The sequence below is a fragment of the Myotis yumanensis genome, unplaced genomic scaffold (assembly GCF_028538775.1).
Source record: "Myotis yumanensis isolate MYYU_CA2020_CCGP unplaced genomic scaffold, mMyoYum1.0.hap1 SCAF_5, whole genome shotgun sequence".
In the NCBI taxonomy this organism is placed as follows: domain Eukaryota; kingdom Metazoa; phylum Chordata; class Mammalia; order Chiroptera; family Vespertilionidae; genus Myotis; species Myotis yumanensis.
In genome coordinates, this window is record NW_027223756.1 from 33,694,917 (window position 1) to 33,711,643 (window position 16,727).

The 16,727-nt window shown below is 41.3% G+C and overlaps 1 protein-coding gene and 1 long non-coding RNA gene across 4 annotated transcripts in view; one reads left to right on the forward strand and one right to left on the reverse strand.

Moving 5' to 3' along the window:
- LOC139010482 (uncharacterized) overlaps positions 1 to 10,150 on the reverse strand; it is an 80,531-nt gene extending 70,381 nt beyond the window's left edge. For both annotated transcript variants that reach the window (XR_011471522.1, XR_011471523.1), the window contains exons 1-2: positions 9,488 to 10,150; positions 1,887 to 1,933 (exon numbers count right to left, since the gene is read on the reverse strand). This is a non-coding gene — a long non-coding RNA (uncharacterized lncRNA). The remainder of the gene's footprint in view (positions 1 to 1,886; positions 1,934 to 9,487) is intronic.
- A 308-nt stretch (positions 10,151 to 10,458) lies between these two features.
- Positions 10,459 to 15,465, forward strand: CDKN2AIPNL (CDKN2A interacting protein N-terminal like). 2 transcript variants are annotated; one of them, XM_070414993.1, is made up of 3 exons: positions 10,459 to 10,719; positions 11,952 to 12,051; positions 15,258 to 15,465. In XM_070414993.1, exons 1-3 carry the CDS (start codon positions 10,481 to 10,483, stop codon positions 15,267 to 15,269), a joined length of 351 nt encoding a protein of 116 aa, XP_070271094.1. In that variant the 5' UTR covers positions 10,459 to 10,480; the 3' UTR covers positions 15,270 to 15,465. The 2 variants fall into 2 exon arrangements, with proteins under 2 accessions (XP_070271094.1, XP_070271093.1); XM_070414992.1 differs by having other exon boundaries at positions 11,952 to 12,034.
- Positions 15,466 to 16,727: the final 1,262 nt, after the last annotated feature.

Below are 16,727 nucleotides of genomic sequence, written 5' to 3' on the forward strand. Positions count from 1 at the left end.
TATTTTATAAAGGTAACTTCTAGAACAAAAATACAAACTTTCCTAAATATCAGAACCACATTAAGAAAAAGGGCAACTACATAATGAAAACACATTAAAAAGTATAGAATTGAGACCAAATATATCTGTTATCTCAATAAATATAAATGAGTTTAATTCATCTATTTTATTTATTTATTATTTATTTATTTATTTATTTATTTGTAATTTTTTCAATCCTCACTTGAGGATATGTTTTTATTACTTTTTTAGAGGGAGGAAGAGAGAGAGAGAGAGAGAGAGAGAGAGAGAGAGAAATGCACCCCAACCAGGGATAAGAACCTGCAGCCTAGGTATGTGTCCTGACCAGGAATTAAACCCACAGCCTTCTGGTGTTTGGAGAATGCTCCAACCAGCTGAGCCACCTGGCTGGGGCTAACTCATCTACTTTAAAAATAGTTTTCAAAATAGATTGCAAAGCCCAATCCAACTATAGGCTGTATACATATAAGACAAAATAATTCAGAAAGCTTAATAATGAAAGGATGGGCAAAGAAAAGCATACAAGAAAAATACAAACTTTAAAACTCTTAATATCTGACAACATAGAATTCAGTACAAACAGCTTCAAGCAAAATAAAGAGAAGTAGTTTTTAATGCTAAAGGCTACAATTTACCATAAAAATTAAAGATATGAGTATACATGCACAAAATAATACAGCAGGAACTTTCATATAATAGAAACTATAGAAATGCAAGGAGATTTAGACAAAGACACACTAATAATAGAAGACTTTGATTTGCTTTGCCCAATTCCAAACAAATCAAGTAGTCAAAATTAAATGAGAATTTAGAAGTCCAAACAATATAATCAATAAGGTAGATGCTACTGATATGTATCAAACACTATGCCCTGAGAATACAGAATATACTTTCTTATCAAGTGGTCTGAAATATTTGTACACACAAAAGATTATATGTTAGGCCATAAACCAAATCTCATTAAATCATCACAGTAAAAATAATATAGATAGCATTCTATAATAACAACACAATAAACATTGACATTTATAACATACTAGCATTTAGAAAACAAAGAGTGCCCTTCTATTTGGATGTGTGTGGGGGTATACATTAAATAAATCCATAATCAAATGGAAAATACAAATTCAAAACTGCAGAATTTCTAGTAAACAATAATAATGAGCAGATATAGAAGGATCTAGGAATATAGTTAAAATAGTACTCAAAGAAAAATTCACCACCTTAAATAAGTATATCAACATAAATAAAAGAAAAATAAATGAAATAAACAGCTGGCTTAAGAAACAAGAAAAAGAAGTATAAAATAAACCAAAGGAAAGCAAAAGAAAAAATAAATAAAGATAAATACAGAAATTAATCAGTGAATCTAACAAAATATAGTAGAACTTATAAATAAATAAGCTTATTCTTTTAAAAAATTCAATAAATTAGGTAAGTCGCAAGCTAAGTTAATCATAATGAAGGAAATGCACTAAAATCCAAAATAAGAAATTACAAATGGGAAATAGTCACACAAATATTAGAAAGTAGAAAACAAAACAAAAACAAAAAAGAATACCTTATACAATTTTATGCAGATAAATTTGAAAACCTATATGAAATATATAATTTCATCAGAAACTAAAGATAGAAAACCAAAATAGACCAATTTGCATAAATTTTTCAAAATAATTTGAATATAATATTATGCATAATATAACATATAGATATAATGCTATATAAGTTACAATAAAACTTTTAAGAAATAATTTTGTCAAAATAATTAGATAAAATTTGTCAAACACCCTTCTCCCTGCCCCCCCAGAAAACCTAAGAAACATCAGGTTCATTGTTTTATAGGGGAATTCAACAACTCTACTAACCTTTAAAGAACAAATGATTCCAGTGATTTTTGAAAATGCTCCATAGCCTAGAAAAAGAACAAACTCATTTCAAAAAGAAAATATAAGTACATTGATATCAAAATATAATAACAATTGTAAGAATAAAGAAAAATAGGCCAATCTCATTTAAAAATATCAATACAAAACTCCTAAATAAAATTTTAGCAAACAGAATCCAAAAGCACACTGAAAGAAGAATATATTATGACCAGCTGGTCAATGTGGGTCAGTGGTTGAGCATTGACCCATGGACCAGGAGGTCACAGTTCGATTCCCTGTCAGGGCATATGCCTGGGTTGTGGTCTTGACCCCCAGTAGGGGGCATGCAAGAGGTAGCTGATCAATGATTCTGTTGCATCATTGATTTTTCTATCCCTCTCCCTTCCTCTCTCTGAAAACAATAAAAACATATTTAAAAATAAATAAATAAAAGTTATTTTTTAAAAAGAATATATGACCAAGTGGAGTTTATTCTAGGAATGGAAATAAGGGTCAATATTAGAAAATCTAATATAAATCATATTATGAACTACTGAACCACTGAGTCAAACCGGTGGGGTCATATTAATAGTTCTAAATAGAAAATCATGGGTAGCTTTATAAATACTGAAATTGCATTTGATAAATACTTATTCTTGATTTAAAACATTTAGTAAAATGGGAATTAATGGGTACTTCCTCAAAATGAAAAAAAAAAATTCTTAGCGGAAAAGCAATAGTTTAACAAGGAAATGCTAGAGACTCTAATATATAGAATATGTTAGACTTAATAACCAATGCATTGTAGGCATGAGAAATAAATTAGTGGTAAAAGAACTGAAGAAAAACATTCTAGATTATTTTTCTAGCATATCCTTTAGAATTCTCTTAAGGTTTCCAGACCCAAAAGGATTGGAGAGGAATGTTCATTCAAGGTAGTATTAGAGGTGAAGGAAAGAGGATGAGCAAAAAGAGGAGGAAGGGAAGGAGAAAAGGAAAAAATGAAAAGAAAGAAAGATTTGGTGGTTTGAATACATTTGACATTCCATCCAAAATGTGGAGCCTATTTTTTTAAATATGTTTTTATTGACGAGAGAGAGAGAAAGAGAGAGAGAAAGAGAGAGAGAGAGAGAGAGAGAGAGAGAAAGGATGAGGGAGAGATAGAAACATCAACGAGAGAGAAAATATCAACATTAATTAGCTGCCTACTGCATGGTCTCAATAAGGATCAAACCCATAACCTGGTATGTGCCTTGAACAGGAATCGAACCGGTGACATCCTGGTGCATAGGTTGATGTTGAACCTCTGAGACACACTGGTGGGGTCAAAATATGGAGCCTAATTTTCATGCCCCTGAATGTGTACTGGACTTAGTGACTAATGAATAAGTCAAAAATGATGTTATGTGACCTAGGAATCCATGTCATGAAAGATATTGTAGCTTCTACCTTGCTCTTTCTTGATTCATCTGCTCTGAAGGAAGACCCCTGCCATATGAGGACACTCAAGCAGCCCTGTGGAGAGGTCCATAGTGAGAAGCTGAGATTGTGGCAAACAGCCATGTGAGTGAGCCATCTTGGAGGTGGCTCCTCTGGCCCTAAACAAGCCTTCCCATACATAAAGCGCCAGCCAATAAATGTCCTGAAACCTCATCAGAGATGCTGAGCCAGAACCACCCAGTTGAGCTCCCCCTGCATGCCTAATTTACAGAAATTGTGAGATAATGTTTATTGTTTTAAGTCACTAAGTTTTGGAGTAATTTGTTATGCAGCCATATAACTAATACAGAGGGCAAAATAAAGTCATTTCAGGTTGATAAAAAGTGAACATGCCACCAGCAGACCTATAGTAAAGAAAATGCAAACAAGTTTTTCATGTAGAAGGAAAATGAAACCAGATTGTAAGAGATAGAGAAGGAATGAAAAACAAGTAAAGTGATAAATGTGTGTATAAATCTAATGTTTCATCGGGTTTTAAAATATACCACAAGAATAAGACCTAAATAAGTGGAGAGATACATCAGAATCATGAATTGGAAGATTCAATGCTGTTAAATGTTAGTTCTTCCCAAATTGATCTATAGATTCAATGCAATCCCAATTAAAATCCCAGCAGCCTATTTTCTAGAAATTGGCAAACTAATAATAACATTTGTATCAAAAAGCAGTAGCATAAAATAGCCAAAAAAATTTTGTAAAAGAACACAGTTGGCCTTGGCCAAATAGCTCAGTTGGTTGGAACCTTGTCCTGATACACCAAAGTTGCAGGTTTGATCCCTGGTCAGGACACATGCAAGAATCAACCAATGAATGCATAAATAAGTGGAACAATAAATCTCTCTATCTTTCTCTCAAAATCAATTTTTAAAAATATATTTTTATTTATTTCAGAGAGGAAGGGAGAGGAAGAGAAAGATAAAAATATCAATGATGAGAGAGAATCATTGATTGGCTGCTTCCTGCACACCCCACACTGGGGATCAAGCCCGCAACCTGGGCAAGTACCCTGATGGGAATTGAACTGTGACCTCCTGGACCTCCTGGTTCATAGGTCAATCAATGCTCAACCACTGAGTCACACTGGCCGGGCTCAAAACTAATTTTTAAAAATTAAAAATGGAAGAAAGAAAGGAAGGGAGGGAGGGGGAGAGGGAGGGAGGGAGGAAGGGAAGGAGAAAGAAAGGAAGAAAGGACGAACACAGTAGGATGACTCAAACAATCTGACCTTAAGACTTACTATAAAGCTACAGCAGGGTTGGCAAACTATGGTCCATGGACCAAATCTAACCTGGAGGCTGTTTTTGTAAGTCTCAGAAACGAAAAATGCTTTTTTTAGGTTTTTAAATGTTTGGAAAAAGAAACAAAGAAAAGTATGCAACAGGAATTATAGGTAACCCATCGTTTGCAGAAACAGTTTACTAACTCCTGAGTTACAGTATTCAAGGCAGTATAGTGTTGGTAAGAGGACAGACAAATAGATCAAAGGAACAGAATAGAGTCCAGAAATAGATTCACACATATATGGTCAATTGATTTTTGACAAAAGTACCAACGTAATTAAATGGAAAAAGGATAGTATTTTTGACAAATTGCACTAGATCAATTAGACAACCATATGCAAAAAAAAGGAAGAGGAGGAAGAATAGGAAGGGGGAGTAGTGGGAGGAGGGGAGAGGAGTGGGAGGAGGGGGAGAAGAGGGGGGAGGAGGAGAAGGAAGGAAAGGAAGGAAGAAAAGAAGGGAAAGAAGGAAGGAAAGGAAGGGAAGGGAAGGGAAGGGAAGGGAAGGGAAGGGAAGGGAAGGGAAGGGAAAGGAAGGGAAGGGAAGGGAAGGGAAAGGAAGAAAAAAGGTAAAAAAAAGCCCACCTGGGCCCTAACTGGTTTGGCTCAGTGGATAGAGTGTCGGCCTGTGGACTCAAGGGTCCCAGGTTCGATTCCGGTCAGGGGCATGTGCCTTGGTTGCGGGCACATACCCAGTGGGGAGTGTGCAGGAGGCAGCTGATCGATGTTTCTCTCTTGTTGATGTTTCTAACTCTCTATCCCTCTCCCTTCCTCTCTGTAAAAAATCAATAAAATATATATATATTTTTAAAAAGCCCACCTGGTGTGGCTCAGGTCACAGTTTGATTCCCGGTCAGGGCACATGCTGGGTTGTGGGCTTGATCCCAAATGCTGGGCATGCAGGAGGCAGCCGATCAATGATTCTCTCATCATTAATGTTTCTATCTCTCTCACCCTCTCCCTTCCTCTATGAAATCAATAAATATTTTTTAAAAAAGAATCTCAACCTATGTCGGGAGACAATTCTCCATGGTCTCTCATGCATCTTCACATCTTAAGAGTTAGACATTAACTCCTTTTGTTCCAGACTGTCTTTTCAAGGATGTTTTCCATGAAACAGACTGGAGATAGTGTCTACCTACAGAGCAAAGGGCAATTTTTTGTTTTTACTGTTCAGATAAAAAAAATAATGTATTTTTCTGGGGCAAAGGTTGCACAAGTTTGCTTGCAGTCCTTTATAAAAGACTAGTGGCCCGGTGCACGAAATTCGTGCACATTAAAAGGGGGTTAATTAGAGGAAATATTTTAATATTGCTATTTGCCCTTTCTCTATAACAGAAGTGCAAAGATGAAAGAAAATTAGTAAAATGTATATGAAAATCTTCCTCCTGTCAGAGTCTGGGGCACGCCGTGGGACCCAGAGTCAAGTCCCCGCCTACCCGCGTGCATCTTGAAATCACGCGAGACCCAGACCTGGCCGGCCCCACCCCTGTCAAGCCCCACAGGGCCGGGGGGGGGTGGGGGGGGGCGGTTGAGTGGAACACAGCCTCAGGTTCCCTGGTCCAGTCTCAGGTCCCCTGGCCCTGGTGCAAGGGCGAGACGGTGTGAGGGCACGAGGGCGTGATGACCATTTGCATATTAGCTCTTTATTATATAGAATTGATGTTCCCTAAGCTTGGAGTTGCTGAGCTGTGATACAAACCCCCTCTGTGTACCTGTTTGTATTTCATCCTGGGTCTTTTGGCATAGCCCCTGTGAGACTTGGGGAACATGGGGAGCCAATGCAAACATGAAGCTCACACAGCTTGCTGTGCTGTAATAAAGTTCTTTGTTTCTGTCTCAGGAGTCCTATGTCTTTTGTCAGCATCGTTGAAATTGTGGCAGGGCAACTTGTTAACTTGCAAGTAGGGTAAAATTTTATATCCTTTATTGCTCTTGACAACCCCTACCTTGCATCATATACAAAAATTTTCTTGAAATGAATCATAGACCTAAATGAAAAACCTAAAACTATAAAACTTCCAGAAGAAGAAAGGAAATCTTTATGTCATTGGGTTAGACAAAGATTTCTTAGGACCAAAAAGCATAACTCATAAAAGAAAAAAAGAAACTGAATTTCATCAAAATAAAAACTTTTGCTCTTCAAATGACACGTAGGATTGTTAGGGCAGTAAGACTAATCTGTATGTTACTCTAATGGTGAATACACGTCCTTATACATTTGTCAAAACTCATAGAATGTACAACACCAAGAGTGAAACTAATGTAAACTATGGACTTTGGATGATAATGATGTTTCAGTGTAACAAAATATACCACTCTGGTGGGAGAACTTGATAGTGGGGGTGGCTATGTGTGTGTAGGGGAGAACATACGGAAACTCTCAATATTTTCCACTCAATTTTGCTGCATAAAATTGCTCTAAAAATAAAGTCTATTTTTTAAAAAAATGGGCAAGAGATCGGCCCTGGCCAGTGTGGCTTAGTTGGTTAAGCATTGTCCCCTGCACCAAGAGGTTGCTGGTTCGATTCAGTGTCAGGGTACATGCCCAGGCTGCAGGCTTAATCCCTGGTGGGGAGCATGCAGAAGGCAGCTAATCGATGTATCTCTTATCAATATTTCTCTCTCTTTCTCTCTCCCTCTCCCTTCCTCTCTCTCTAAAATCAATAAAAACAATTTTTAAAAAAGGGAGGGGTGGGGGGCAAGAGAGCCCTAGCCAATATGGCTGAGTGGATAGAGTGTCAGCCTGGTTGCAGACTTGAGCCCTCTCAGAAGGGGGCGTGCAGGAGGCAGCCAATCAATGATTCTCTCTAATCATTGATGTTTCTATCTCTCTTCCTTACTCTCTGAAATCAATAAAAAAATATATATTTAAAAATAAATAAATTTATAAAAGGGCAAGAGAGCCCAGCCGTGGTGGCTCAATGGCTGAGCGTCAACCTATGAACCAGGAGGTCATGGTTTGATTCCTGGTCAGGACATATACAAAAATCAACCAATGAATGCATAATAAGTAGAACAACAAATGAGTCTCTCTCTCTCTCTCTCTCTCTTTCTCTCTCACCTTTCCTCTCTATCTCTAATCAATTTTTTTTAAAAAGGAATGAAGTATTGACATGTCACAACATGGATAAACCTTGAAAACATTATATAAGTGAAAGAGTTTATTATAAAAGACCACATATTGTATGATTCCACTTATGTTAAATGTGCACAATAGGAAATCCAGAGATAAGTAGATTAGTTGTTATGAAAGAGAGCAATTGCTAATGAATATGGGGTTTCTTTTGGGGGGTGATGAAAATGTTCTTTATTTAATTTGTGTTGATGGTTGAATAAATCTGTGAATACACTAATTGAATTAAAAAAACTTTAAATGAGTGAATTTTATGGTTTATGAATTGGGCCTCAATAAAAATGTTTAAAAAAAGATAAGGTAGAAAAACTGATTTTTGTCCATGGAAGTAAGTACTCTAAGAAAATCTGAATCATAGAAACAAGTTAGAGATAAAAACTGGTTAGTAACTGGACTTGCCTCAGGGTTCCATATAAGTAATACTAGCATTTTTAAACTACTTCACATTAAAAAAAATTTTTCTGCTTTACATTTTGAAAGCATAAGTTCAACAATTTCATATTATTAAAAACAAAGAATACCGCCCTAGCCAGTTTGGCTCAGTGGATAGAGCTGTAGCCTGAGGATTGAAGGGACCTGAGTTGGATTTCGGTCAAGGGCATGTGTCCTGCAGGGGGCATGCAGGAGGCAGCCAATCAATGATTCTCATCATTGGTGTTTCTATCTCTCTCTCCCTCTCCCTTACTCTCTGAAATCAATAAAATATATATATATATTTTAAAAGGATACCCATTTGTGCACTTTTGGGTTCTTATAACCTACATACATGTCTGAGTATGTTTGTATATAGGTACATATGTATGCATATATCCCATCATTATCAAAGATGATGCTAAATAAGCTAGTTGCTGGATGACCCCTTAGCTTTTTCACACCTGTGGCTGACACAGCTGTGTAGCTGCAGCTGCTGGTCACAGAGCCCAGGTTCCTATTTGTGGGTCAGCCTTTCCACCTTACAATCAGGTGACAAAGAATTTTGTTCAGCAAGCCCTTATTAGTGTTAAGTTTGGTCACTCACAGGTGGAATTAATTACCTAGGGCCCTGACTGAGTACCTGGTGATAGGCCTGGGAATGCGCTGTTTTAACAAGCGCCTCAGGAGATGTGATCTGCACTCAGTTAGACAGGCCCAGCTCTGGGCATCTATTCCTGATTGCTGTGGAGAAGCTGAGTCTGTCTTTGGCTTCACAGCCCTGTCCACCCTCTCCTTGTTCACAGGGTGAGAGCAGCATGCCTCCATATTGTTAACCGTAAATGAGATGTCCCTGCACCTGGTGTTGGGTCTGCAGGAACAGTATACTCATAAGACTGCCTGGTATTTCCATTCTGTATGTGGTTTCTGCCTTGGGGGGGAGAAGGGAATGCAGCTGATTTCTCATCAGAAGCAGCAGACAGCAGCACATGGTTGGCTCCGCCCCTGGGCCCCACGCACAACATAGGACCTTCACTGGAGCCCTTAATCCTGGATTCTAGGGCCGGCTCTGTACCCTATGCCTTCTAGGGGATGATGGGGAAGCCTATTAGGTCAATAATCTCTCAAGGCTGATGCTGGCTCAAGTGCTTTCCCTGTTACTGTACTGGAATGCTTTCCGGGGTGGGAAATTCACCCCGAGCAGCGAAGCTCTTCCGTCTCTCAGGAGGTCTGCTATGTGGTCCTAGAGCAGACAGCAGAGTCATGCCAGCTCACCTGCTCATCTCCTCTGGACACATACATTATGGCTCCTTCCAACATCTTTTGGAAACACAGGTGTCCCTGTTTGGGTGAAAATCCTTCAGTGGCTCCCCATTCCTCTTAGGATCTGGCCCACAGTCTCTCCCACGGCCTGCGGTCCTTGTGGAGGTCTGTGGCCTCGCCTCCTCCACCGCCCTGCACTCTCGGACCTTGGCACACAGCTCTTGCTGTTCTCTCACCAGGCCAGGCTCTCCCTGGCCATGGCCTTCTGCTCTGTGTGTGGTTAACGCCTGCTCAGCTCCCAGCGTCCAGCATCATTTCCTTGGCCCCCCAGGTCTGGAGCAGGTTCCTTGCTTGTTTAGATGCCTAGCACTCTGGACCTCTTCCTTATTAAAATTTGTCAACGTTGGACATTTTCGCTTGAACAGTTAGGTATTTCACCAATGGCTCCCTCAGCAGATGATCAAGTTCATGAAAGCAGGCCTCTGGGTTTGCTCTCATTGCAGAGGGCCTGGCGGGTCCGTAACTGGGTGAATGACTCGCTCAAGGAAGGCGGGTCCCCCACAACCTGGGTGCGGCGTGGCGACCTCTGGGAATCACAGACGGAACCGGAGCAGCTGCTCGTAAAAGTCCCCCGAACTGAGGAAATTCGTCCGCGAGCCGGGCGCCCGGGGCACCCTCAGGGCAAGGGCACAGCACCGCGGTGCCTCCAGCTGCCGAGGGAGAGAAAGGGACGCCTGGTCTCTGCGCTTGGGGGCCTCCGTTTCCCTACCGGTTCCCCCAGGGGTCCGCCGAGAACCGCCCCTGCGCCCCGGAGCCCAGGGCTGCGGGATCGGAGCGGCCGGGCCGCTGAGGCCGCCGCGCCCGGCGAGGGCGCTCCAGGCCGGTCCTCCGGCGCAGTCGCGCGCCGCCCGGGCCCCTCTAGCCGCCGGGAAGCCGCGCGGTGCGTGTCGGGAAGGCGGCGCGGGAGGCGGCGGGCGGGCCTGGCCCTCGGCGGCGGAGGGCGCCATGGTGGGTGGGGATGCCGCCGCGGCGGTGGAGGAGCTGGTTTCTGGGGTGCGGCAGGCGACCGACTTCGCCGAGCAGTTCCGCTCCTACTCGGAGAGCGAGAAGCAATGGAAGGCCCGCATGGAGTTCATCCTGCGCCACCTGCCCGACTACCGCGACCCGCCGGACGGCGGCGGCCGCCTGGACCAGCTGCTGTCCCTCTCCATGGTCTGGGCCAACCACCTCTTCCTGGGTTGCAGGTGCGGTCCCCTGCCGGCTGGATGACCCCGTCCCCCGCCTTCCGACCCCGCCCCCAGCCTCCAGCCGCACTGGCCAGGCCTGCGTCCGATTCCCACCCTTGGCCTGCCCCTTGGAAAGAAGTGTATGGCCTCTCTGAGCCTCGGTGTCTTCGTTTGGAAAACGAGTTGTGAAGATTACAGTATTGAAGGGTGAAAAGCACCTAGCACACAGGCTGCCATCTAGCAAGAGCTCAGTACACGCTGGCCTCTGAAATTGCCGTTGTTATCTGTATTGCTAGTGTTAGCTCCAGCCGTCACCTCTGCAGAGTGCATTTCAAGTCCATCAGCTCCTTTCACCCACATGGCAAATGCAGAGACGAAAACTGAGGCCCCCAGTTTACATATGAAGAAGCTGAGAGGGGGGAGGTGACATACTTAGGGCCTTGCAGCTTCTGGCAGGATGTAATCTGTGGCCCTCGCCTTCATCTCCCCACTCCCCAGTCTGCTGGACCCCGAGCCAGAGCCAGCTTTTGCCTCATTGCCTTTCCTCTCAGGGAAGTAACAGAGGTCTTGCATCTCCCCACTCCCCAGCCATGAAGAAGGTGACAGATCTTGAGGCTCCCATCTCCTTTTATTTTAGCGTTTCCTGAAATTATGTTACGATAAAATGACTCAGCTTACTCCTGGTTGTCCGACTCTTGTCACCTAGCCCTAAGCCACTTGATTATGCTTTCAGATGTTGGGGGTTATTAGAACAAGATTTGGGGAAGCAAATCTTGCCAGTCACATCCATCTCTTTTCTCTGCCTTCTAGGCGCCCCTGGGAAATCCTGGTTAACGGGATCCAAGATTCGGCAAATATCAGAAAGTTGGATAAATGAACAAATAATTTTATTTTCATTAGACCAACATTCCATGTGTTCAAAAACTACAAAGTTTTTGGCTGTCATACCATATGCATGAATATGTACTGCCAGATGTACAGTGCCTCTATTTTTGTAAATGTTTTGCTTGTTTTGTAAATTTGTTTTTGAAATACCTGCTCTCTTGGCATTCCTAGAGCCACTTCTGTATTCCCAACAGGAAGAACTGTTAACTAACCTGCTGCTGAACATGTATTGATTTCCCCTCTGGTACCAAATCAGTCCTCTGAGAATTGAGTTTACAGTCCCTTTACCTGCAGTTTCTTGTTAGCCCCATACTGACAAGCAATTTTTTCCAAGGTTTTTAACCTTACTACTTTTTATTGTGCAGTTACAACAAAGACCTTTTAGACAAGGTGATGGAAATGGCTGATGGGATTGAAGTGGAAGACCTGCCACAATTTACTACCAGAAGTGAGTTAATGAAAAAGGTAAACAGGCTTTCCAAGTGCATTTGAAATGGTATAGAGTTGATAGTGATGCATTAGAATATATACTGTTTTCTGAATAGGGTGAACCTTTACTTCCTGCTTGTGGCAGATCCTCTCCTTGCTTTTTTGCTCCTAAAAGGTATTCTGCCCTCCCTGAGATCTTTCACATCAATTTTCTTTTGTAGTATACTTTCCTCTCTTGTATGTAGCTGTATTTTGTCATGCCAGGCTTTTAGAGATCAGACCACTTCATGATAATTGGGTTGCAAAACCTAAGGAGGTTTTGTAATTGACACGCACATCCCTAACATTACCCATAGGCCAGAGTGAAGTGTATGTGTGTGTTGGGGGGAAGGTCTCTCTAAACTGTTATATATTGTAAAGGGGTCTTGAGCATCAAAAATGTAGGGAGCCCTGTCCTGGGATATCCATTATTTTATGCTGTCATTGCACACGGTGAGCCTCCAGCGGTTCTCAACCTGTGGGTCGCGACCATCGGAAAACACATATAGCATATCAGATATTTACATTGCGATTCATAACAGTAGCAAAATTACAGTTATGAAGTAGCAACGAAAATAATTTTATGGTTGGGGGTCACCACAACATGAGGAACTGTATTAAAGGGTCGCGGCTTTAGGAAGGTTGAGAACCACTGCTCCAGAGAATAGTTCTCAGGCACGAACCTGGCATCCTAGAAACCAGGTTTGCGGTCAAACTAATCCTTAGCATCTGGCTACCTGGAAGAAGCCTGCAGGGAGCCTATACTTCTGTAGCACTTTTGGATTACATGTGTTTCAATTTCCTTCAATACTTATTTTTCTTTTTCTAAATTTTTTTTTTAATTTTTATTGATTTCAGAGAGAAGGGGGGGGGGCGGGGAGAGAAACATCAGTGATGAGAATCATCAGTCGGCTGCCTCCTCCTGCACACTTCCTACTGGGGACTGAGCCTACAGCCCGGGCATGTGTGCATGACAGACTTTGTGTTGAAGGCTGTCCCCTCTCCATTGAAGGCCACCTTGAGAGCCCACTGGAAAGAGCCTTCAGGGACTTTTGTCTCTTCCCTGAGGTGTTTGCATGTAGTAGATACTGGCAAACCTTAAGCAACATTGCCAGCCCAGAACAAAAGAAAACCTTGATGTTGAGCCATGCACCTGAAAACATGTTGTAGTTCTGCCCACAATTGACCCCTACCTCTAAAATTAGAGTTTAGTTGAGTCTTATGGCTAGCTAGCAGGTGGAAATGAATCGCCTGGCATTGTTGATATCTTAGGACTTAGTGAAGATGACTTAGGGACATAAGCTCTTTAAAGTAAGACTTTAAAAACACTTCTGGTCCTGGCCGGTTTGGCTCAGTGGTTAGAGTGTCTGGTCTACTGATGGTACTTGTCCAACAGTTGCAGTGTATGGTTTTTCTTTAGAAAGAGGGAGGTCGCCGAAACCGGTTTGGCTCAGTGGATAGAGCGTCGGTCTGCGGACTGAAAGGTCCCAGGTTTGATTCCGGTCAAAGGCATGTACCTGGGTTGCGGGCACATCCCCAGTAGGAGGTGTGCAGGAGGCAGCTTATCGATGTTTCTAACTCTCTATCTCTCTCCCTTCCTCTCTGTGAAAAATCAATAAAATATATTAAAAAAAAAAAAAAAAAAAAAGAGGGAGGTTCAAACACAAATATATGGAGTGAACAACATTTATCTAACAATCATCCCCAGGCACCTACTGGCAGCTTTTGTGGTTGACCAGCTTTATCCATTAATAAGCAATAATTAACAAATTTGCAGCAGCTTACTCAGAAAGGGTGTCATTACTATGTCTGTCAGAATTAATATTTCCAATGCATTGTCTTAAGGAGAAAGAGGAGTGATTGACTAGGAAGCTGTCATTATTGACTAAAAGAAAGAATTTGTCATTGTAATTATTGTCCATTTCCCCTGAAAACATTTTTATCCATGAGGGAAAATGGCAGAATGGAAAGTGAAGGAGAAGTTAGAAAAATGAGTGTATCTGCGTTTCAAGAGGTTCTTTTTTTGTGCATTATGTACAGTCTTGGCAAGCTGTAGGGTAATGGAGCAGCCACTTGGTGGAAGGAGATAGGATTCTAAGGTGGTGAGTATTTGTATTTAAAAAAAAAAAAAGCAGCCTGTCAGATTAGTTAAATCAGTTTTGTCTTGCATCCCCAAGATAAATGCTCAGTGGAGCTACCTTTTCCCCTTTATCTGCTAAAAGCAGCCAGAAAAGCTCTGTCTGACCCCATAGGCCAGTCTGTTGCCTGGGGCCCAGGATGAGTGGATCACGTATCAACACTTTGTGTCAAAGACCAGACTTGCAGCAACCAAAGCCAGCGGCAACTGTTGTGCTGTTGTAGTCTTGGTCTTATCAGAAATCTGAGAGACAATTTAGAGAATAATCTCCTTCCCTTTGAAGATGCTTTCTTTAGGTGATACTGCATTCTCCTAAAAGGAGAAAGACTTCTTATACTTTTTGTTTTCGGTGAGGAATTTTGCTGCTTTTAAATTACTCAAAAAGACTGACGAAATAGGCTTAGCTAGGATATAGGTCATACCTTGAAAACTCTGATTACTAAAAAGACTCTCAGATTGATTCATTCACACTGCTAAATGTTAAGGAAATCCATTCAAATACAAGGTGACAGCCAAAATGATTTCTTCACCTTCCTTAAAAGTTGTCTAAAGCCATGTTTAAATTTACCAAAGGTGCTAGAGAGTACCCAGAAATAATATGTCTGCTTCATTTCGCCACTATTTCAAGACAGTTTCTAATAGTGTGAAATCCAGAAGTACATAACCTTCACATCTCCTAAATATCCTGACTTAATGTGGAATGTTGTGAATTACTACCTGGATTTAGCTGATTTTAATTTAGAACAATAACTGTTTGTGTGATTCTGCTTTTAGAACCTTTCATTGCAAAGCATGCTAGGAAAAAAAGTTATATTTTAAGCATTTCCATTATCACATTAAATTGTGAACATTTACAGATCACAAATGACAAAAAAAAAAAATTAGGTTCTGGCTTCCAAATGGATGGTATGGTCAGAGTTCTGAATTTTTTGTGTGTAGTAAAATATTAATAATTTGAGTCTTCTTACTATGTGGGTAGTACATAAATATTGCATCGCTGCTGTATTTTATGAATCTGATTCACTGGGCTACATGACTACATAATCTTTTCCTTTTTTCCCCCCAGCATCAAAGCTAAGACAGAAGATCCATCACATTTTCATTATCAGCTACAGGCTAGAAAGGAAGAATGTGACTTTGACCACAGAAGCTCTCTTACGACTCCTGGTATTACCAACATGCAGGAAAGAGGCAGTTGAAATGAAAGTGGCATTTTAAAAGGTCTCATTCTTCCAGTAGCTATCATAGTAAAAGTATGCATGGATATTTATGTATTTATGAATCATGCCTTTTTATTTTGTTTCTGAATATCAAACTTTTTGTTAAAATGCATATTTTTTTATGTTGATGTAATAATGGCAGGTAATGGATTTTACACTTTGGATTTCTCAACAATGTACCTTTAAGTGTGATTCTGGTCTTACGATCCTTTTTTCCCCCTCACAAACCAGACCCTTTATTTCCTATTGCTATCTGAAGTTTACACCATCCACATACTCCACTGTCACACACACTCATCTTTTCTAAAGAGATGAGAGAATCAAACCATAGGCTTCAAGTACCCATCAGCTCATGGGAAGAGGCAGCCTACAAAAGAGCATCTGATCTTATTTTAAAACTGACAAAAGATTCCTTAGTTTGATCCAGGCAGCCAGTTGATCTATAGATTCTCTAGAAGGTCTCCCAGTTGCTGAGTAAAGGCCACATTCCCCCTCCCCGCCCCGAGGGGGAGCCTTACGCTCTTGTCTTCTACTAGACTTGAGGAATTGCCAAGCACAAAGAAATTCTTTATTGCAGTGCTGCTCTGCTCTGAAATTTTGGTATTAATTTCCCCTTTTTAGTTAATGTATCTATTCTTTTTTAAAAAAAATATATTTTATTGATTTTTTTACAGAGAGGAAGGGAGAGGGATAGAGAGTCAGAAACATCGATGAGAGAGAAACATCGATCAGCTGCCTCCTGCATACTCCCCACTGGGGATGTGCCCGCAACCAAGGCACATGCCCCTGACCAGAATCGAACCTGGGACCCTTGAGTTTGCAGGCCGATGAGCCAAACCGGTCAGGGCAATGTATCTATTCTTTATCCCTCTCCTGTTCCTCTTTCCTATTTTGTATCCACCATTAAGTATTTATTCCAAGCATAAGTACTGAGAGAGGGACATCATTTAGGAGACAGCAGTGTAATAGCCAGTCATAGTAGGATTCACGCATCAGGGTGCTTGGTCCTGAGGATAGTAGTAAATAAGACAGTGGATCCTGCTTTAGTTTAACTTATTGAAAAACCCAGGTACCTGAACAACCAGAAGTGCTAATGAGAGCTGACTGTGGGAGCATGGTGTCTGGTGGCAGAGAAATGGGATGACTCTTGCCATGGCTTAAGGCCAGGCTGCACACCTTGGATGGGCCTCATCTTTGTGCAACTTTTAGCTCATCTCTAGTGACCACTGGAGTGGACCAAGTTGGGAGAAACAAGATCTCTGACCTATAACTTTGGACAAGCCACTTCTCCCCTCCAGCCTTATCTGAAAAATGGA